Source organism: Acomys russatus, chromosome 11 (genome assembly GCF_903995435.1).
Source record: "Acomys russatus chromosome 11, mAcoRus1.1, whole genome shotgun sequence".
In the NCBI taxonomy this organism is placed as follows: domain Eukaryota; kingdom Metazoa; phylum Chordata; class Mammalia; order Rodentia; family Muridae; genus Acomys; species Acomys russatus.
This window is the reverse complement of record NC_067147.1, coordinates 45,156,795-45,179,834: the sequence shown is the minus strand read 5'-3', so window position 1 is coordinate 45,179,834 and position 23,040 is coordinate 45,156,795. Positions and strand designations below refer to the sequence as shown.

The window sequence follows — 23,040 nt, the reverse complement described above, 5'->3', positions numbered from 1 at the left end:
GATGAGCTAAGGACAAGATGCGGGGACTATAGATGCCTGGCAGATGGCACCAGGACGTTCTGTGGGCTGCGATGGAGGAGATATTCTGAAAGTCAACTAAAATGAGCCAAGAGAACGGGAAGAGAGAAAGGTGAGATAGGACGATGCAAACCATTTCTCAAGACCGAGAGCTGGGGAGGTCCTTCCAGAAGCCTCCCGGTCCCTCTCGGTGCTTCCGTAGACCGAGCTACTCAGCCGCACTGACTTTACATCCCATTAACACCACAGTTTCTAGGGCATTCAATTTTAAGTTTTGGTTGCACGTACATCTGTGCAGCATGCATGTGCAGTGCCATCAGAGGCCAGAAGAGAATGCCAGGGGCCCTCTTCCTGGTGCCACAGACAAGTGTCCGCTTTAAAGAACACTGGTTCCCTTTACGGCTAAGCCATCCTTTCGCCCCAGTAGCTTGCTTGTTTTGTTTTTCAATTAGTTTATCTTTTAGTCAACAAGAATATCACAAATGATACTACAAGTTGTGACAGGATTTTTTTTAAGTATGTTTGAACAATGAAGAACACTGTCCTAGTTGCAAACAAAACAAAACAAAAAACAACAACAACAAAAAAAACCCAAAAAAACAAAAAAACCCCACAAAAACAGTTAATTCAGCTGTTAGAGGAACTGGCAAGGTCTAGCTAAAGAGATTTCAGTAAGCCCAAATTCCACAGATAAAAAGAGAAAATGAGTCATGTCAGGGAACATACTAAAAATTACCAAAAATGTTCAGTGTCTTCTTTAAGGCCAACAATACCATTTTATGATGGTATTTGAAGTTGCTTCATTTTTAGCCCATGACTAATTACATGGGCATCTTCCAAACCAACAGTGACTTCACTTTCAGAGCATTCTGGTCAGGATAACATTTTGTTTCTAAAACATTACACTCATTCCTTTGAGCCAACCCCAATACTGAGTTCCCAAACATTTAATCAGCCACATTTTTCTACCAAGCAGGCTGCTTGCTATAATACTGGGGGAGGGGAATCAAGTGGTATGAAAAATAAAGACTACTTAGATGGTAGTGGGGGGTGGGGGGCGCGGAATGCATTCTTGTCAAGGAAAAAAATAGCTATATTTGGTCAGACACCATCTCCTAGTTCCATACTATTTTATAGGCACTCATTTTGGTTAAAGACTAAATAAGACCTTAAGTGAAAGTTTTAACATTGAACTCGATCTGTGTTAAAAGACCAGACTTTATCCTCTAATGTTTTCTGTATAATGATGTTGTTTACAAACTCCCATGAGCACCACAGTGAGCGGTGAGAGAAGCTGTGGGCCGTGGGTAAGCCAGCACACCCTGCACGCACACCCGACAGGCCAAGAAAATGCTGGCACTCAGAGAGCATGACTGGGTACAATGCGATCATGGTTATCGCCACATCTTCTGACAGACTTTAGTAGCATAAATACTCAAAGGTTCCTGGAACACGTCTGGAAAAAAAAAAATTGAGCATTTAAACTCATGGGTGGATCATAGAGGCCAAATGTGAAGAGAGGAATCAAGACCCTTGTCCCTGTGAGCCAAAATATAACACAGACCATGACACTCCCAAGAAAACTGCCAGGCTTCGCAGAGAAATGCGGGCCAAACAAAGGGTCTAGCCTCATCTACATTATCTTCTATTACAAAGGGGGCCTGGTCATGAGATCACATCTACACTGTATGTCCCATTTCAAGGTTCTAACTGTAGGGCTTCTGCAAGAACTCAGGGGAAAAAAAAAAAAAAACCCTGAGAAAAACAGTAACAATAATGTAAAGGTGCAGTTATTAAATGCCTACTGTATACAAAAATGCAAGAATTAATTTATTGAATTTCATAACGGTGATCCTATGAAATTAGAGATTATTGCATTATTATCCTTATTCTCTTTGTGTGGGGCAGGGCAGAGAGTATATTAATGTGCCTCTGGGTCACACAAATACTAAAGTGATAGAATAAGAAATAAAGTACTCGTTGCCAGACAACAAAGCTTTCAAGTGTTTAGAACACCATTCAGTGTTGTCACTTACTTTCAGGATGTCTGAAGCCCCCAAAATGTGGGCTGGCTGTAGGCACCCCTGCCTTCTGGTGGAGACGAAGGCCCAGAAGGCCCAGGGGAAAGGCAGCATGCAGGTGCAGCTGGGAGGCAGCCTGGTGGTTCTGCCAGTTCTTAAACAACGTCGCTCTTAAGAAATGCAACACTGTACTAGGCCATCACCTCCGAGTCTCTTTCTAATCAAACGTTTTTCATCCTGAGAGCAGAATGACGTCATCTCTACAGGAAGTGCTTCTACTGCTGTGCTGCCCGGAGTAAGATGTTCCTCACAGTCTCCAGCCTTTGAATGATTTGTCCCCAGTTGGTGGGCCCTTTGCAAAGCTTGGGGGGTGTAGCCTTGTTGGAGGGAGTGTGTCATGTCACACGTGGGGGGTGGGTGGGCTCTGAGGATCCAAAGCCTTGTTATTCTCTCTCTCTCTCTCTCTCTCTCTCTCTCTCTCTCTCTCTCTCTCTCTCTCTCTCTCTCTCTCCCTCTCCCTCTCCCTCTCCCTCTCTCTCTCCACTTTAAGATGTGAGCCCTCAGCTTCCTGACCCTGCCTGCGTGCCTTTGCTCTGCCATCACGAACAATGACTCCGTGGAACTATGAGCCCTAATAAACTCTTCCGTCTATTACAATCCCTCAGCCACAGTGTATTGTTACAGCGAAAGTCACTGACATGAATACCTTATGGCAGAGGGAGAACCCGTCCCAGCAAACACCCTATAGGATTCCAATGTAAAAGAGGTGTGCCAAGGCAGTCTTATAACACAAGGAAAAAAAAAACAATGGGCCCCTGCCTCTGTTTTAACATCTGCACGGGAGGGAATCTTCTAGGACTGTTTTTCTGATTGTAGATTGAGATTTGCTTATTCATGCATCATAAAAATCAATTTAATGTCTCATAGATGGCATTTTAAATAAATCCAAATAAACTATCCAAAATATACCTAATACTATATTGCAAATACTTAGGGTTAATGGTGCCACCCTCTAGGCACTGTGCAGCCAGTTGTGGCATACAGTACATTTCTTGGTTCAAGCCTCTGTCAAAACAATCAAAGTAAAAGCTGAGCAGTGGTGGCAAATGTCCTTAATCCAAGGACTGGGGAGGCAAAAGCCTAGTCTACAGATCGAGGTCTAGGACAGTCAGGACTACATAGAGAAACACTGTCTTGAAACACCAAAAAAGATATCAATCTCTTTTTGGTAGCCTGCTATATCCTTCCTCTGAGTGCCACCAGGCCTCTCCATCCAGGGGACATCGTCAAATATGGGGCACCAGAGGGAGGGAGGAATGGGAGGATACAAGGGATGGGATAACAATTGAGATGTAATATGATTAAATTAATAAAATATATTAAAAAACAATAACAACAACAACAACAAAGAAAAATGAAAAAAAAAAAAAAACCCACAGTGGAAGGCCACCAACATATCTGGCATGGGAAGAATTCATAGCTAAATCTTGTTGGCTGAGGCTTCCAGGATCAACACCTAGAATATTTCTTGTCTGTAATTGTAGAACCTTTGAGATATGCAGAAGACCCAGCTCTGGTAGCCGTGCAAAGAAACTCCAGGAATGTGGCCGAGCCAAGCCTTTCCCAAGGAAACGCAGACGCAAAGCTATGGAGGAAAACATATGTTGAAAGAAAGTACGCGGAGGAAATCAGGGCTCTGTGCAGAAATGCTGATACCGGGCTCAGCAGAAATAAAAAACACGACGACGAACAAAGAACCCCCCGAGCACAGTAAACAGCAAGGATGCCCCCAGAGAGGAGCTGCGTGGAAGGATGTGCCGGTCACTCTGAAGGACTCCCATGATCTCGGAGGGAGATTCAGAACCATAGCACGAGGAAATACAGAAGTGTGAAGACCTAAGAGCCTCAAATAAGACGTTGTTCACCGAGAAAACACAGATGTGTAAAGCCTTGAGAGTGCAAATAAAATACTGTCCACTTCTACGCTTGGGATGAACACACATTGATTGTAAACCTCGGAGAAGCGTTAAAGTTATTTTGTCTCTCTCTCTCCCCCCTGACTTTCTTGCGGTTGCAGACAGAGGATGTGTGTGCGGAGAGACTGTCTTGTCTGCAAAGAGTGCTGGCTTAGCAAGGAACGCAAGGCAGCCGAAAGGAACGCAGATCCTGCACCTCCCCTTCCCAAGGCTCAGGGGTAGGTGTAGAAGACAGAGTAAAAACAGCGTAAGAGCCAGAGGTGGGGCTAGGGATAACTACCAGAAACTTCTGGGCACAGCAAGGCAGCTGTTCACAGGAACTCACAGTGGGTCCCACAGCGCACACGAGACCTGTGCAAGCCAAGGCCAGGCCAAAGCCCAGCATGACACACAACACCACCCCTCTCTGTGGAGCTGTTGGCAATGGTTAGCTGCCAGCGAAGAGAAAGACAGCATCTTCTAAGACTGAAGCACCTAGAAAAATCAACCATGCTCCACATATCCAAGACGATTTGTGTAGCACCAATTGGTCTTGAAGGATTTTCGGAGTTAAAAAAAAAAAAGACATGAAGGTGAATGGTGAAGAGGTGGCGGATGGAGGTAGGGAGAACTGTGGAAGAGGCCGAATATGATCCAAATATATTGTACCAAACTCTCAAAGAAGGAATTAAAAAGAAGAAGAAATGCAGGGCAAATCTAAGGAGCCATCAAATCATAGTCTCCAATGAAACAAAGAGGGTGATGGCTGCTAAAAGTGCTGGCTAAGAGACAAGGTAGCAAGCTTTATAAGGGACACATCAGGCTGGAAACATCTGGACTCAGAAGTGGGCCAGGGCCTCCTCGTGGCACACAGTGAGAGTGCATCTAAAAAGATGCCCTGACCAAGAGAACCCGAGTCCAGCCAGTCTCTCAGAGCCATTACAAGGAAGCAGGAAACACAGGAGCCAGGGAAATGTTTTAAAAACAGCACAGAGATACAATCAGCTAGTTTACAAATACAGGCACCCTGCGAAACCTGGTTTCCTCAATAAATAAGGCCAAGGGAAAAACAGTGGATGGAACCGTGACAGACCCTAAGAAGGCTAAAAGACTCGTGCCACTGTGTCTTTACCGGCTTCGTCGGTCCTGATTTTAAGACACACCTCGAAGGCATTTTTCTAGAGTTGTACAATTTGAATACAGACTACCAGGTTACACAGGGATTTTTTTTTTAATTTGTTAAGTGTGATAATAATATTGTATTTGATGGTTAAAGGATAGAAACATTAAAAAAAAAAAAAAAAAAAAAAAAAAAAAAAAAGCGAGGCACACATATAGAAACCCAAGTAGCAGATAGGTACCTGACATTTACGAGCCCCTTTTGAGAAAAACACTTCCTCCTCCGGGCGGATGTAGAACTCCAGACAACTGAAAGGCAGGTCACCTGACTTCCATCCTTCAAAGGAAGGGCTAAGCACGCCTCAGCTGGGATAAATACCGCACAAGCAACATTTCCTTCTGTTTCAGGATGCTTTTCCATTTAAAACGCAAACATACATCTCAAGACAATACTTTGAAACCACACACACACACACACACACACACACACACACACACACACACACACAAACTATACGAGAGTGCTTACGCAACAGAGCTGAGGAGCAGGCCTGTCTCCTGGTTCTCTTCCTGAAGTGCTGAACTTATTTTCCTTCCTGCAGCTTTGCTGATGGATGTCTTCAGCTTTTTGGCCAGCTTTTTGGGGGTGTTGGTTATGGAGGACTCCTCTGCACTACAGCTGTACACTTCTAGCTTTATCTGGAAGTCGGGTCCTGCTTCGCTGCTAAAAACAAGAGCAGTTACAATGCTGGGGACTCTTTGTTCAAGAGAAAATAAGACTAAAGCACTTTGGATGTCTGTGCGATATTCAAAATCAACATTTAAACCATACATAAGGAGACACAATGTCCATTTATTTAGTTTCTAAATGACCTTAGAGGGTTGCTGTAACTTTTAGACCTGTTAGCTTGCCTCTAAACCAGAGTCCTGAGGGAATAACATTTTTGTTTTGGTTTGTTTTTTTCTTTCTTTCTTTCTTTCTTTGTTAAAACACTTACCAAGCAAGCATGTGTGTACCTGAGTACACTGAGTTAATTCGCCAGATTTAATTCTTTTTTTTCTTTTTTCTTTTTTTTTTTAAGCCAGGCACAGGCACAGCAGCATGGGCCTGTAACCAGGGCTGCAGAGGTAGAGGCAGGAAGATCCTTGGGGGGGGGGGGGGGGGGGAGACGGTCACTGGTGAGGCACCTTAGCCTAACCAGGGAGCTCTAGGCCAATGAGAGACTGTCTTTAAAAGACACAGTAGACAGGGCCCAAGATTATCCTCTGGCCTCCAAACGCATATGCACATATATGCATTTGTACAACCTCCCCCCAATACACACACACTGCACACGTAAGAACAGGTATGCATGCACACACATACACAACACATGCAGACAAGTGAGGGTTATGCTTGGGTTGAGTCAACAGACACAGGTATGGTTCTTAAACAGTACAGAGAATGAGACACTTGATAATGTTGCTGCTTTCCTTTCACGGTCAATGTCCCAGTTTTAATGGGTTTGTGTCATATCAGTAACTTTCCCCTTCTGGACAGAATCCACGGGACCTCAAGTTCCCACAGCCAGACGGTCAACCCACTGTCTCACCACAGCCAACAGTGATCGACCTTCCACTGTTTGGTCATAGAGAGGGAAAAGAAGGGCCCCCAAGACTAAGATAAAGGGATGTAATTGAAATCACAGGCCCCCAGAAAGGCAGGCACTGCCTCGGTGAGGGCTGTGTCTTCATGACATACTGTGCCTACAGGTAGAAGAGGCCTGGTCGGCATTTACTGACACCCACTCAGAAATGCTCTAGTTTGGCTAGGGAGGTGGTTTGGTGCGTAGGTGTTTGCATAACAAGCATCAGGGCCTTAGTTTAGGTCCCTCAATCCAGGGTGGCCCGTGACTGTAATTCCAGCACTCCCTCAGCAAGAGCAGAGGCAGGCACAGAAGGCTCACTAGAAGCCCATGGGCCAGCTTGCTCGGTATTCCTCTCCCATGAGGCCTAGAGGCTACGCCAGAGGTTGACCTCCATACTGCTCCATTTCACAAGTGTCCTCTCACTCTCTCACACGAATGTGCGACCAAAGAAAACAAACAGATAAATAAGCAGAGACTCCACAGGACGGTGAGCACAAAGACCAGCTTTCCTCCTTCTAGGTACGATGAACCGCCACTGGCATGGAAACCCATCCTGTTGTCATTCACACCAGTAGTCCCAGCACTCGGAAGGCAGAGGCAGAAGGATCTCTGTGAGTTCGAGGCCAGCCTGGTCTACAGGGAGAGTCAAGGACAACCAGAGCTACACAGAGAGACCCTGTCTTGAAAAACAAAACAAAACAAAACAAAAAACCTAAGAAAAAAAACATACTTAGGACCGCATCCATCTGCAGATGCCACCTGAAGACAGAAGGTGCTCAGTCCCTGGGCGTTAAAATTCAAAAGGCCAGCCTACAGTTTGGATAAAGCCAAGAACGAACTAGCAGATTTTTTTTTTTTAAAATAGTTTCGTACTTGGCAACTTCTGAACATACAGTATTCCTGGTAATGAGTAACAAATGTCAATATTTAGAAGAAAACCAGAGATTCATAAATATTGAAGACTTATTAAAAACAAGCATTGTAACAAAGAGCACATTTTTTTAACATTTAGAACATTTGTCAGCAGTTATTTTTAGGCCAATTTAAAATATTTGTACAAAAAAAATAGCAATAAATCATATGTTGTCTTCCAAGTCATTTGTATTGTTCTTCCTGAGGGGGAGGGAGGGAGGGAGGTCTAACTTTTGTCTTTGTGGCAAAACACACACACACACACACACACACACACAAAACAATAGCAGCGTGATGTGAAGAAAAGAGCTGATTAGTGAGTGAGATAATTCTGGCAGGGACAGAAAAAAAAAAGTCACTGGCAACATCTGAAAATAGAAATAAAGATATAGAGATAATGAAGGAACTACACTTTAGCCTGAATTAAACAAGAACGGGGGACTGTTCCTTAAGCTGGGGCATAACTAAATTCCTTTGGCTTAAACACAACTTGTAAAAAGGCCTGTGTTACTGCTAACAGCCCAGGATAACACGCTGTCCTGTCCCATATAATTACTCCAGGACAGGAGAGCAGAAGTCACAGAATACTGTCGGCCTGGCCCCGCTCCCCCAGTGTCACATGACTGGCCAAACCAGTCCTCTGAAATCTTAAGCATCACTGGACTTGGCCGAGGGTGCCCTACAGAATCCACGTGCGCTAGTACCACTCGACAGAGAAATGGGATCTTGAAGAAAGAGATCCCATGAGGAGGCAGGCCAACAGTCTTTGAAAGAGAGGCCAGGAAAAACGCATGCTGGTTAAAAACGACCTCCATGGCTACCCAAGGAGCTGATTCTGCCTCTCTGTTTGATGACCATAGTAAAATGAGCCTGCACAAAGTAGGGCAGTAAAAGAGTCCTTAAGATGGCTGGGCTGTTCTTCATTTCTGAGGACACGAGAGAAGTCTGCTCTAAGAAATAGAACACCCCAAAATTCACCATCTTAAGCACTTAAGAGAATGGCTCATAAGTCAATTTGCTTTACCACTTTATTGTTTTTGTCACTAAATTTCCTGGGAAGAAAAAAAAAAGTCAGCTTTATGCCCGAATTCACTGTATTACATCAAATATAAAGCAAAATTCTACTATACTCATAATGCCCACAGCTTGGTTAATGATAGAAATATAAATATTTATAACAAGTTTAGCAGAGGCAATGCATCAACTATTTGCTGCTAGTATTAATTATAAAATTTCTATTTTACTCTGAATCCAAAAAAAAAAGTGTAATTTTTAAACATTTCAAAGCTGCTAATGCTTTGAAAAGACTCCAAGGACCATGAGGGTGTAAGCCACCAGAATTTAAAGACAGTGTTAGGCCTTCTTTGCAGAAAAGAAAAAGAGGCAGATTTTTAGATTTCACTCTTTAAGGATTGAAGATACTTACAATATAGTGACATTTTCAAAACATATATCTGTGACCGTCTGGTCCACAATCACCATGTCGGTATCAAACACTTCGGCCCCCATCCGGAATAAGCAAAAGATGGCATAGCGCTGTGAGCCTGGAGGAGAGAGAGACGGTGGTAGGACTCATCCCAAGCTGGACAAATCCTGCCTGTGTGAGACACTCGCCTCATGCGCTGAGCACCACCCTGCTACATCTCTAGCCGCTGCTCTGTATATGCGGTGGTCCCTCCCCCAACTTAAACCCAACCTCAAACCAAGGAGCATCAAAATTAAACTTTAAGCCTGGCGTGGTGGCGCACGCCTTTAATCCCAGCACTCAGGGAGGCAGAGGCAGGTAGATTATTGTGAGTTCCAGGCCAGCCTGGGCTACAAAGCGAGTTCCAGGACAGCCAAAGTTACACAGAGAAACTCTGTCTTGGAAAAAAATAAATAAATAAATTAGTAAATTAACAAACATCAGCCCCTTGGCATCCCAAAGATATTACCAGAGTCAGATCTGACCACAAACACACTTGATGCCCTATTAGTAAATTTAGTGCCCCACATAATGATCCCTCTGTCACTGGATGTCCAAGTTAAGAAAAAGTGATTTTTAATGGCAGGTGTATCACTAGTAGCCAAATGGCTTCCACCAACCTACAAGCAAGGGAAGAAACTACCAGAAAAACCTCGACAAGCAAAAGTCTTGCAAAGCAATAAAAAGGGACAAGGGCTACAAAAACAGCTGCCAGGCCTTTCAATTTGGTGATGTTCTTAAAAATACTAGGTGATTAAAGGGCTAAATCCTCATTATTGAGAAAAACATAGCTCCTTAGGAAAGTTTATTCTCTGTAGTAATCGGGAATTATATGTCCTAATTGAAAAACAAACACTAAACCTGATTTAGATTCTTCATACAAAACTAATTATGCTCAATACCGTCCGGCTTTTAGAATATGAAGAAGAAAGCCACCATAGCAGACGAGGCAGGTAAAGGACTATCGGGGGACTCGGCTTTGCCTCACACAGCTTGGGGGACATCTGAGGTTAACGCCCGTGATCCAAGCGACACACAGACTTGTGAAGACTGCGTACAGGCGATAAAAAAGTGAAGGAAAAAAAAAAAAAAAAAAGAAGATGCATAAAGCTAAGAAACCTTTCATTGCATCCTCTTAAATAATCTGACAAAGCGAAACACAGACCTCCCGGGTCATAGTAAGAGAAGAAAAAATATGGCACCTTTGCTGACGCACTCCATGCTTCTTGTTGGGGGAACAGGAGTGGGGGAACACTCGGGGTGGGGGAGTGTTGTACCTTTCTCCCTGTCACACAAGTTCTCATCGATCATGGCAGAGTATACTTGGTATATGTATCTTTTTTTAAAATTTCATTTATTTATTTATTTATTATGTATAATGTCCTGCCTGCAAGCACACCCGCAGGCCAGAAGACGGCATTAGATCACATCATAGATAGCTGTGAGCCATTGTGTGGTTGCTGGGAATTGAACTCAGGACCTCTGGAAGAACAGTCAGTGCTCTTAACCTCTGAGCCATCTCTCCAGCCCCAGTGTATATATTTTAATCTGAATCAGGTATATGATATGCTGACCCCAAATCAGGAAACCACAGTTCACCACCACTGTGCTTATTGTCAAATGGCAGCAATCTATCTCAGAACCAAAGAATTCTGCCCTTAGAAATTACAAACTCGTGTGTCCTATGCACTAAAGAAAATGTTTCCGATTACAAATTTAAACCATACGTACATTCTTTATTACTGAAGTGATCGGAGTCTTTCCACATTAGTGGTATTCGAATGTCTACAAAGAAGGCAAAACAAACAGAATTATTTTGGTAATTTTTATTTCACCCATGATATGAACCTCTGAACTCCATAACAAATTGTGCCCACCAAAGACAAAAAGAAACATACATAACACATTTTCTAACTATTGATTAAGAGTTGATTTTTAGAAATATTATATTCGTTTTTATGCATATGGGTGTTTTGACTGCATGTATGTCTCTGTGCCACTCGCACATCTGATGCCCACAACAGCCAGTAGAGGGCACTGCACCCACTGGATCTAAGGCTGCAGGTGGTCATGAGCCTTCATGTAGGGACCAGGAACCCAGCTCAGGTCCTTTGTGAGAGCAAGTACAGGCTCTTAGCCACTGAGCCATTATCTCTTCAAATCTATAAGTGATACTTTTAGAAGTTACTAAATACAGGTGACATTTGGGGGGTATTTGAAGTGAAAATGTATTGTTTGTTTGAAGGCTGGAGACCAAGCCCGGCTCAGAAGAACCTCCCATTGAGCGATGCCTCCAGCATCTACCCTTATATTTTAATTAAGATTATTCTTATATATTAAGCGCTTGAGGGGAGTTGCTATTTTATTGTAAATTACATTTTTCCATTATATTCTCTAGCAAGTTATTGCTGGCTTTAAGAAAAACTACCACTATTTATTTCTTTACCCTGAGTCCAGTCACATTTTACTGAATGCTTTAGTTCAAGTGTCTCAGGCACTTCCCTTAGGTCATGTCCATCTGCCATTCATTAGTTTCAAAAGTATCCAATCTGCCTATTCATTTTCAGTAGCTTTGTCTTTCGGTCATTATTTCAGCTACAATTCCAAACCAGCGCTGAATCATGTTGACATAACAGGCATTGCTATTTTGTCCTTGATTTTAATAGGAATGCCTCTATTGTTTTATAACCGTAACCCGGCTGATGGCTTCTCCAAACTCACTTCTTGCTTGACCACAATGGCTGCCTCGTGGTTCCCACTCACAGATGTGTTGAGAAAGTTTAAACTCTTTACTCAGCTCCATATAACCAACGGGAGAGGGAGCATCACTCATCCGGGTCCCTGTTGGCTGTGTATTCTACAGACAGCGAAGGATCCAGCTTCCAATGACAGAGACCCCTTCTAGATTCTGGCAAACGATCGGGTGGGTTTTAGCTTACAGTGGTCCACCTTTTTTCCCCTAATGTCTTTGCTGACATGGCAAACAAGGACAAGCATCACTAAGCCGATGCATCGGGTCCCAGACCATAATTTTGGAAAGAGAAAACTAGGGACTGGGGCAATGGCTCAGTGGTTGCGCATTTGCTGCACAACCACAGTTCGGATCACAGAACCCACTTACATGCCAGACGGCTGTAGCAGCCCCTTCCCCCTTAATTCCAGTCTCGGGGTGTCTCCAAACAAAGCTGGCTCTGGGGACTACTCATCACCAGGGACGTGTGGGTTTGACCGGCAGACGCTGCATCAAGATTCACAGCGTCAAAGAATGGCTGAGAATGACTCAACTGCAGGACCCTAAATATGTGCGCATGCACTTACACATGGACACACACACACACACACACACACACACACACACACACACCTGGTTTTTTGTTTGTTTGTTTGTTTTAAGTTAGGAAGATCTGGCCAGTGGAAGCAGGTAAGGAAACTCAAAATCCACATCTGTCCTGCTTACAATGCGATCTTAGGAACTTGTCAAACTTGGCTGCAAATGTCCGGGTACCCAAATTCTTATTAATGATGGGTGCATCCCATCTTCTGGGATTCATTTCCTTAATTTGATTTAAAATGTCTTGGGAAGAAAAAAAAAATGATTTGGGGGAAGACAACTTTGGCTTCTGTACAAAGGTGTCTGTGATCAAGAAAAGCACCCCCGCCCTGGCAGAACAGGTCTCTTACCTCATTTGCCTACAGAGTGGTACGTTATTAGAAGCAAGGAAAGACAACAGTGTTTAAGGGATGGTGGAAAATCTCCTCTAAAGATCTTACACACACACACACACACACACACACACAGAGAGAGAGAGAGAGAGAGAGAGAGAGAGAGAGAGAGAGATTATTTTAGTGTTGTTGGTTGTCCCAGAACTTGGTCTGTAGACCAGGCTGGCTTCAAACTTAATAGAGATCCGCCTGCCTCTGCTTCCCAAGGCGTTTGCCACCACTACCCAGCTAAAATCTGCAGTGTTTAATCTACTCACGTGAGAATGTACTTAGACACAGCAGAGAGGGCTCTGCAAATGTCTTCTGTTTGGCAGCAAAAGGACACTGGCAAAGGAGCGGGCCAAGCATGAAAGGCCACCGGCGACTCAGAAGACATATCAGCCATAGCAGAAGACTGACCATGAACGCAAATAACACAAAACAGGCAACAGGTTTTTGGTGCAGTTCATCTAATTTTTCGAAGCGCCCTTTTCCCCCTCAGCTGAGGGCAATTCCTCCGATTTTTGCCAGTGAGGTCCTAAATAAAATGCTGGCCTGTCCATCCTATGTGGTAACTTTTGTTCGGCCATGGTTGTGAGCGATGGAGGTAGAGAACAAAGGTCCCTTGAGCCTTGAGCGACAGGCTAGGTGACAGGGCAGCAGGCACTCCACCTCGCTCACGCCAATGGGATGAACCAGCTGTTATTGAAGGACAGCACAGGGCACAGTGCTGTGTCCAGAGGGTGCTAATGAGATCTCTGCAAGCCTGCAAGGTAATTGGTAATCCTGTGGCACCTCCACGCTGCTGTCTTGCCCCGCCCCCGCCCCCCCCCCCCGCCCCCCCCCCCCCGACATTTCGGAGGAACTGAGACTAACAGCCTAAGCGCCATCTAGTGGCAAGATGCCTCCTCACTCTGTCGGCTAAACCACCTCACTGCAGTTGGAGCAATAGTGGGAGGGTTTGAAGAGGAGCAAACAGGTCCTGGAGAAAATGCCACAATTTCACAACCCACTTAGACGTCTCAACCAAGGGCTGTGTTGACAAGGGGAGGGAATATATATATATATTACACTGCTTAACGCACGTGTAATGGAAGACAGAGCCAGGGAAAAGAACTGTGCCAGAATAGAAAACTTGGTGGGGTTGGGACAGTTTGGGGTTTACAGGCTCAAAGTGGTCAGTCATCTACCCAATATTCACTAAGCACCCAACAGGGACCAAGCTCAGTGACCGCAGCTTTGGTATAATGCGGTAAGCAAGTCAAACATGGGTCAAGTGCCCAGGGAACTTGCAGCTTGGACAATCATGAAAGCCAGAAAAGGCAGGGAGAGAAAGCTTGTGGGTTTACAGCCCAGCTTGGGCACTTAAAGCAAGCAGGTGACGTCACACACCTTCCACACACACCCAGCCTGAACAGAAGACAAGCCTGCACAGTGTAGGTAGCATGTGACGCAGTTTCCCCAAACCACAAAGTTCCACGCAATTATAGAACTACAATGATGTAGAATTATAATGACAAAATCCTTAGAATAAATATTCTGCGGGGGGTATGAACAATGAATCAGGGAGACTGAGAATACAGAATATATGAGGCCGGCAACACTAGTCACTTTATAAACTTTATAATCAGCGATAGACAGTGACCTGTCCACGGCATACCTGACAGAGCGAGCTTTCCTTTGCAGGATTTTCGTTCTTTACTTTCAAAACTCACACCACTGTTGAGAGAAAGAAAAAAAAACAAAAAACAAAAAACAAAAACACGTCAACACCAACAAAGCTCTTTCTAAATAAGAAGGTTCTTTTCCAAGTCTTTCATAAGCAGCTGAGCTTTAAAAATAAAGACGTACCTACGAATGACTAACGTGAAGTAATTGGCTCAAAGGATGGTTAGTCAGCAGGTAGCTGGCTGTCAGGGACACAGAAAGATACTCTCTTTTAAGTTTGCATAAGCTATTATGCTTCCTGATAGTGTATGCTGGTTACCCGGTGATGGTGGTCTTTCTGACACTCAATCCGATGGACAGCATTGTCCCTGGAACAATAAACGTCACACTCGAGTCCACTAGCTATGCTGGCCTGAAAGAGTAAGGGGTTGCTCACTCCTGCTGGGGGCTGCTACCCCTGATGCTGAGAAACACCCCTCCGCCTTACGCCCAAATCACCTTACACTTTATTTATGTGCGGTTGGCATAACAGCTCACTGCTTGTAAGTTCCAAAGCACAAACACAGTACATTAATATGAGAGAATCGAATGGGGACAGGGAGAGAGAACCATTTCCAAGGAAATTCTGAGATGTAAGACAACTCTCCGGCCGCTTAGTTAGGATTTCATATCACTCCAAGCAAAGTGAGACATCATTCAAGGTGGACAATCACACACTGAAGGCCAGCCTGTGCTAACTCTGGAGGCTTTGTCTCACCAGCAAAGAGAGGGAAGGGGAGATGACTCAGTGGGGAAAGGTACTTGCTGTAGGACCTGGGGACCTGAGTTTGATCTCTAGGGGCCACATAATACCAAAAAAGAACAGATTCCTGCAAAGCTATTATGTAAGACTAGTCTCAAATTATAATATAAATCCAATTGACCATACAATTTTGCACAGAATTAAGTTTGTTTTTTTTTTTTAAAACTGAGGGGGGAAAAAAATCAAACCTCAAATTTCAGAAACTTTAGTTATTTCCAATTCAAATACTCTCAAAAATGTTATTCTGGGTGCAGAAGCGGGACGTCTTCCCAACTCATCCAAATTAACAATAAAAACTGCCAAATGCAGTCCTTATATTAAGATATGCTTGCTTGAAAAACTGCAGTGTAAATGTCCAGTCTGAATGCTGGAATCGCGGACTCAGCCCGAGCACAGAACAAAGTCTGTGACAGTGCACTTATCCAAACAAACCCAGTTTATAACATTATCGTGTAAGAGCCATAGGTGCTAACTTTTTTTTTTTTTTTTTTCAGAGCTGAGGACCAAACCCAGGGCCTGTCGCTCTACCACTTAGTAAACTTCCCAACTCCTAAATGACAAATTTAACAGAAACTAATAAAATTTCCTGTAGGTACAGAAAATGAGCAACAGAGGGCGCCAACCTGCCACTCTGTTGCTCAAAAATCTGTATGAAAATGCTCTGAGTAAACACAGATTGGCCTGTTTTATATTGTTCCATATGGGGATTTTAAACAGCATTTCTTTGCCAAAATTAGCGTATTGTAACAATAAATAGCATAATGGCAACAATATTTTACATTTCCTTAATGAAATAATAAGAGGATTCTAAATGGGTGTTCTGTAGTTTAAAGGCAGATTATAAAACCCTCCACCTTTTATGCAAATAAGTGAAAACTAAAACACTCAGAAAATCATAGTATGGAATTTAAAGTCTACAATACAACTATGACATAGCAATAGCTTCATGATGTACAGGGTTATATTCCACGTGTGACATAGTCAGCCCGCTTCCATAGACAGCAAACCGTCTAAAATTTAAGAAACAAATTCAGCAGCGTCTTTAAATACATGCTTCATTATGGAACTACGACGAGTACAGAATTTTTACCTCCCATCTATGCTCTTTCTTCTTTTAACTTATAGTACGTAAGCAATAAAGTAGGAGGCTGGGGTGTGAGGACTGGCAGTCACATTCAACTTGCAAAGTTATTTCAGCACTATTAAAAACTCACAATTATGTTGAATGACACACATAATTAAATCCTATAAATGACTCTAATTAGCATTATTTTTTACAATGCCAAATAAAGCATTTCAGATTTTTTTTTTAAGAGTGGAGAAAAGCTGGATTGACTTGGGGGTGGGGTGGGGGGAATGGGGGCTGACGGAGGACAGCGTTGAAATGTGCGTGCAAGCTGTGTGAGCGTGGAGGAGGGTGCTGTGTCTGAGCGCCCCACCCCACACCGCGCCTCACAGTGGCCAGGGGCGCCTGGGACTGCTGCTGAGAAGGGCAGGAGGGGAAGTGGCTGGCACCTGAGGCAGAGCTGGACTCAGGCTGTGGCCTTCACCCATCAACTACTAATTCCCTTAGTGAGTTGCTGTTCCCCTGGCAGCATCCACAGAGAGAGAGAGAGAGAGAAGGGACGCATCTAGTTAATTTCGCGCAGCTGCCGAACAAAGTGACAGCTCTAATGCGCCTGTGGAATTCTTTAAGATGTCACAGGGACACCAGCACTGAGCTCTGAGTACTGATGTTTTAGCTCCAGGTTTAGGGAGAAGACACACTCGCTAACGTGGTCAGCGTCTAACCCACGGTTCCTGTATAACTGTTGTCTAAGACTCTGCATATCCCACCAGAGCTGAAAAGCAAGGCCTCGTATGGCTTCCCCCCAGGAGCACAACCAGAAAATGGAGGCTGTCAAAAATCCCGCTCTCTTTGGAAAACATGGAAGCCAGCTCCTGGAGACCTCACCCCACAGAGTTAGGCCGCCATTAACTAATGTTATGTTAGCCTGGACAGGTAGGGAATGTGTATAAAGCACGGAGAATACCACAGCACTAGATCCCGGGGGCTGAAAAGATACTTAGGTTCAACCACTGTTAATACTGTGGAGGAGAGAGGCATGCAGTGGAAGAAGTTTGGCATGAAAATAAAAAGAAAGCAGTTAACCTTAAGAACCCTGAGAAATGATGTCATATCCCAGAATCAGAAAACCAGCCAGCCAACGTCCCAGAAGAATCATCATTACTAAAGGTATGGTTCACTACTCTAAAAACAAAACACTATTGAGTAAGAAACCAAGGAAGGCCTCCTAGCAGCATCCCAGGTACTCCACCAGGGTCTTGGTCCAGGAAAACACTACTACATCATATGAACAAAACAGCAGACTCCAAAGAGAGCCCTTCATATCCACACAAAGCCACTCCAAGGGAGAGAATCAGCTGATAAAAATACCTAAGCAACCACACCTCCAAAACCGAGAAAATAACCCAGCTCGTACACAACACTCCAGAGCAAGTTATGTGCGGTTAAAGCATGCATGTGAGACGAGGGATGTAAATGTGACTGCAAGAGCCTAAAGCATAAAACTTTGGACTGAAGAATCAACCACAGGTGGTGACACGGTGAGAAGAAAGGATGACAACGGAACCAGGAGGAGCAAACCACTCCTGAAAGCAACACTAAAAAGCAAATTCGGGGTGCAGCTGGCAAGAAGAGGAAGAAGAAAGGATAAAAATGATTGAGCGCTAAGAGATCACAAGAGACAGTCGCAGAAGGCGGGCTAGGGGCCAACATCTGCGTAAGTGGCAAGAGCTTTAAATAAGCAAAAAGGTGATCAGATAAAACTAACGGTTCCTTTCCTAAAATGAAAAGTTTCTGAAAATAGAAAAAAAAAAAAAAAAAAAAAAAAAAAAAAGCCCAACAGATGTTTTTCAATGGTCTTAAGCCAGCTGTGAACCCTATGAGCTATAATAATGTCTTGAGCAGGAAGATACACCCATGGGTGCTGCAGTGGCATGGGTGTTGTGGGGTAGCCAACTACTTTCTGCTGGATTTAACGCCTGCTCTACAAGAGGTGGGGCATGGCCGGTGCTGTAAGTCTGCTCATGAACCCATCGTCCAGGAGATCTTGGGCACCAGCTGTGAACCCCACTACCACTGTTTTGCTAAATGGACATAGCATCAAAATTGCCTTGTCAGGCAAGGTTATCTCTCTACCCATGAGTCAGCGCAGCTCTCAAACCTTATGAAAGAAGTGTCCTCTTTGCAGTGGACAGTGGTGGCAGATGTAAGAAAACCACCAGTCAGGTGTATACGTAGAATTAAGCCTCTGCGTGGTGCTCATCCGCAGGACATTTATATCATAACCCCCCTCTCTCACATCTCGGGGACCACCCAAAAATGGAGGGAGGAAAGATCGCTGAGAGCCAGAGGTCGGGGAGGACCAGAGCCAAACCGTGTCTTCTGGGCATGACAGGACCCTGAACTCACGATCTCACAGCAGCGGGGTCACCTGCACAAGATCAAGCCAGTTAACGGTTCAGCATGGAGGTGGAGGGGCGGCTCATGAGACCTACCCCTAGCTGAGGAGCTACCGGCAAAGAAGGCTTGGGGGGAGGAGAAGGTAGGAAGAGTCCATTTTCTTTAAGGGTATAGCTATGTGGGCCAACCAAGCTCTACTAGGGGCCACACCCACGAGAGCATGCACAGTCAAAATGGGACCCGGGCAGTTATTGACAACAGACGAATCTGGAAGGTCTGGGGACTGAAGGGAGAGAACTAAATAATCAGTGGTTGCAAACCCCTCTGCAATAACGGATTTAGGAGAGGACTAGAAACGGACGGAAAAGCCACTGAGGCGAAAGCTTGCTGGAGAGTATCATACACACCCAGTCCCAGCACCCAGACTCCACCTACAGAAGAAGGCAAAGAGAGGAAAAAGGTGGCAAGAAGCTGAACCCAGATCCAGTGGGAAGTGGCTGAGTTAGCTCGGGCCTATAATCCAGGCCCGGGAAGGCATGGGCAGGGTCACCAGTTCAAGGTCCGCCTGGGCATCTTGGTAAGACTCTACCTCAAAATCAAGAGCAAACACAGGAGCTGATATGGGGCTTAGTGGTAGACACCTTCTTAGCATGTCCAAGGCCACAGGCTCAATCTCTTATGACCCTATGGTCAACTTCCAGCTACCGTAAAAGATATAGGAGAGAGAGAGAGAGAGAGAAGGCTACAGAACGATGCAAGGGAACTACGGGACCAGTGCAGAGTGTAGCATATTTAAGGTTTGAAACGTCTAGACTCTTCAAAGCATCAAGGACAAGGGAATTTCAGAAAAGGTTAATTAAAAGAAACCAAAGGGATCTTAGCCAGACACACTGCTAAGAGAGATCTGTGGGCAATTAGATAGAGATGGATACAGAAAATTATGCAATTATTGACATTTTGCATGTAGTCGTATTTTGACTATGCAGAATGCCGAACTGCTTGGGTGTGCATGTCCTGTCCGCAGCTCATTGTCAAACGGCTCAACGGAACCACGCGTACTCACTTGCGCACGTGGCAGGAGATTAACAGCCTGGGATGTTTATGAAAGTTGAGGATAGAGAAGTCGTTTTTAAAAAGGCAGAAGTAGGCGAACTGAGACACCGTGAGCAGCAGGAGGCAGGGAGAACCTCGGAACTCGAAAGGAAGCTACAAGGGGAAGCAACATAGCTAACTGCTGATACAGGGAAGCTTAATTTTCACTGTAACTTAGGAGTGGACCAGGGCAAATGGCCGCTGCTGCCGCTGCCTCCGCAGCCTCCTCTGCCTTTGCCGCCTCCTTCTCGTGGACTTGCAGAGTGATTACTTTATGCTTTCAATTCTTCCAGGCATGGCATAAACCCAGCACTACTCCAGCAAGCAGAAGTTCAGCCGATGAGCGCAGCGCAGGTGTCCTGCAGCCCCGGTTTTAAAAGCCTTTTGACTGAGATAACCTAGAAGTGGTTTACGACACAGAACACTTTAAGTGAAGACCGGGTAGTCAGCCCAAGAGGAATACATCCACTGGTTTCCCTTTCCTCCTTTCTCTAATCACACCCTTTCAGGGGCTGGGGAGATGCCTCAGTGGAGAGCGGGTGCTGTTCTTATAGAGAACTGGGGTCCGGTTCCCAGCACCCACCACTGGGGGAAGGGAGGGGCTCACAACAGCCTGTAGTTACAGCTCCAGAGGATTTAGTGCACTGTTCTGGTTGTCCAGGGCGTGTGTGTGTGTGTGTGTGTGTGTGTGTGTGTGTGTGTGTGTGTGTGTGTGAGACACACACACTTAAAAATAAAGTACATCTTTTTTTGAAAAAAAGGTATTTCGTGCGTGATGGCACATCCCTATAATCTCAGCACTAGGGAGGAAGGAGGCAGGTGAGATGCTATGAGTTCAAGGACAGCCTGGTCTACACAGCAGGTTCTAGGCCGACTAGCTTTACACACTGAGGCCCCGCCTTCTAAAAATGAAGACAAATGCTACTTCATTATTAGAGAGTGAATGCCTGTGTCTCCTTCTTCTTAACCACTGGTCCTAAAATGCAGTTACGCCCATTGTTTTGCTCGTAAATAGCCCTCTGCTCCTATACAATCTCCCCAAACACTAGTTTATTGTGACCTCTTTTAAAATAAAACGGTAAGAGAGAATATTTAAAGAGATACCCATTGGGTGCTATAATCACTAGACAGCTCTGAGAGGTAGAAAGAAGCAAGGGTGGCCTCAGGTGGAAACGGGGCGGTACAGAGCCTGTGAGTCCTCGGGGCCCCTGGCCTAGCTCTCTGGGCGCTATGTGCCCTGGGCAGGCTGTCTAACAGCGCTGGTTCCCAGATCGTTAATGAAGACAGGCAGCCCGATGTCCCCGCGGTCCATCCCATGTCTTCCCCAGCTGTCTAGGCCTTCTGCTAAGAAACCCTACATAGGTCACCACCAAGCGCATCTCTTCACTGTCCTCTTTAGGCTTGCGTTTGCTATTTGCTTTTTAGGAAGCAATTTCGTGCCTCCCGCCCCCTCCCTGCTGTCTTCCTCCCCCTCCTCCCCCTCCTCTTCCTCTTCCTCCCGCCTCCTTCTCCCCAGTGACACTGTTTCCTTCAGTCCACAAGATCCAGTTCACATCAGCTGTTTCTCAGCCACAACCCTGCACACTGATTTGATTCTGAAAAAAAAGAAAGAAAGAACGAAAGAAAGAAACCTTATGACAGTGGTTCTCAACCTTTGGGTCGCACCCCCCCAAGACCACCAGAAAACAAAGACATTTACATCATAGTTTGTAACAGTGGCAAAATCACAGTTGTGAAGTAACAACAAAAATAATTTTGTGGTTGGGGGTCCCCGCAACATGAGGAGCTGTATTAAGGGGTCACAGTGTTAGGAAGGTTGAGGAGCACTGACCTAGAGTAACAGTCTATAATGATTTTTTTTTTTTTTTTTTTTGCATTTTATTGTAAATTTTTACAAGAGTTAGACTGGGGTCATTAAAATGGCACTTTATCCGATGGTAATACATACACATATTACATATATGTAAATATATGCTAGAGCAACTTTGTCTCTCTCAAAGACTAAACACACTAAGGGACAGACTGCTGGCTCTCCAAGGGCAGCCTGTTTGCTGCAGATTCTTATGTTGCCCTGCGATGACATACTGTCACACCGTGTTCTTCAAACAGGGACATCCGAGCACAGTGTTTACTAAGCTCACACAAGTGGCAGCTGCTTGGTGACCCTAATCAAACGGCAGAACCTGTGTCATTTTCCTCAAGGAACGAAAGGAGCTTTGGGAGGACCCTCACTAGCCTTGCAGTGACTTTTATCCAATAAGAAAGCAAGAACTGGGGCTGGAGAGATGGCTCAGCCGTTAACGGTTCACAACCAAAAATAAAAGAAAGCAAGAACTGTAACTCCCATTATATTTGGTCAGTGGCCTCAAGCTGTATCTGCAGATACAAAAACAGATGGGTCACACACAGGAGTCAGGGGTCATTTTAAATCCCAGAAATATCAGTAAAGGGTTACAATGCTTTCATATGAATGATAAAAATATAAATAAGTATATGCAAAGAAAAGAAGAGCTTTTCATTTGTGAGGGAAAATTAAAAAAAAAAAAATCCGGAAATTTGTGCTCATTTTCAGCACAGAGTCCAAGATTCCCTCTCCTCGCCTTTGCTATATAAATCTCATATGGATCAGGCTTTCTTGCTATCTTTGTAAGTCTCCAGAAGTGCTAAGATGCCAAGTTAACAAAATGCTGAACTCACAATCTGTTACAATTACAATTGCTTAAGGAACAGTAAATAGGTGCAAATGTGGGTCCCTGAACTAGAGAAATGACGCAGTAGTGACTGTCTGATCTCACACTCTCTTAAACCAAGGCTTCTCAAACTCTGCCACTTAAATGATCCCTTGCTATCAAGAGCTCCTCATAGATGCACAACCTTTGCCTTCAAAACTATCCTGTCAGCATCTAACCTTGGCATAACTACCAATTCACAGCACATCCTCTCCTGACCTGGCTTAGGAACATCAGCCTCCACTTGTCTTCCAGGCTGATGATACTGAGATACATTTTATTGGTAATCCTGGGGCATGCGAGACAAAGAATAAATTTGTTGAGCACTAAAGCATTCCATTGGGTGTACACATACATGTATATATGTACACACACACACACACACACATATATATAATCTACAAAGAGGTGTTACCTTATCACCCCCACGTAATGCAACACAAGGACTAAGGCACAAAGGTTC

The 23,040-nt window shown here is 44.5% G+C and overlaps 1 protein-coding gene across 1 annotated transcript in view; it reads right to left on the bottom strand.

The window, feature by feature from the left end:
- The window catches only part of Rtkn2 (rhotekin 2), a 52,993-nt gene that overhangs the window by 28,346 nt on the left and 1,607 nt on the right, over nucleotides 1–23,040 (bottom strand). The window contains exons 3-6 of the mRNA XM_051152494.1: nucleotides 14,481–14,539; nucleotides 10,850–10,903; nucleotides 9,080–9,197; nucleotides 5,643–5,837 (exon numbers count right to left, since the gene is read on the bottom strand). Coding sequence (XP_051008451.1) covers nucleotides 5,643–5,837; nucleotides 9,080–9,197; nucleotides 10,850–10,903; nucleotides 14,481–14,539 — 426 coding nt within the window. The remainder of the gene's footprint in view (nucleotides 1–5,642; nucleotides 5,838–9,079; nucleotides 9,198–10,849; nucleotides 10,904–14,480; nucleotides 14,540–23,040) is intronic.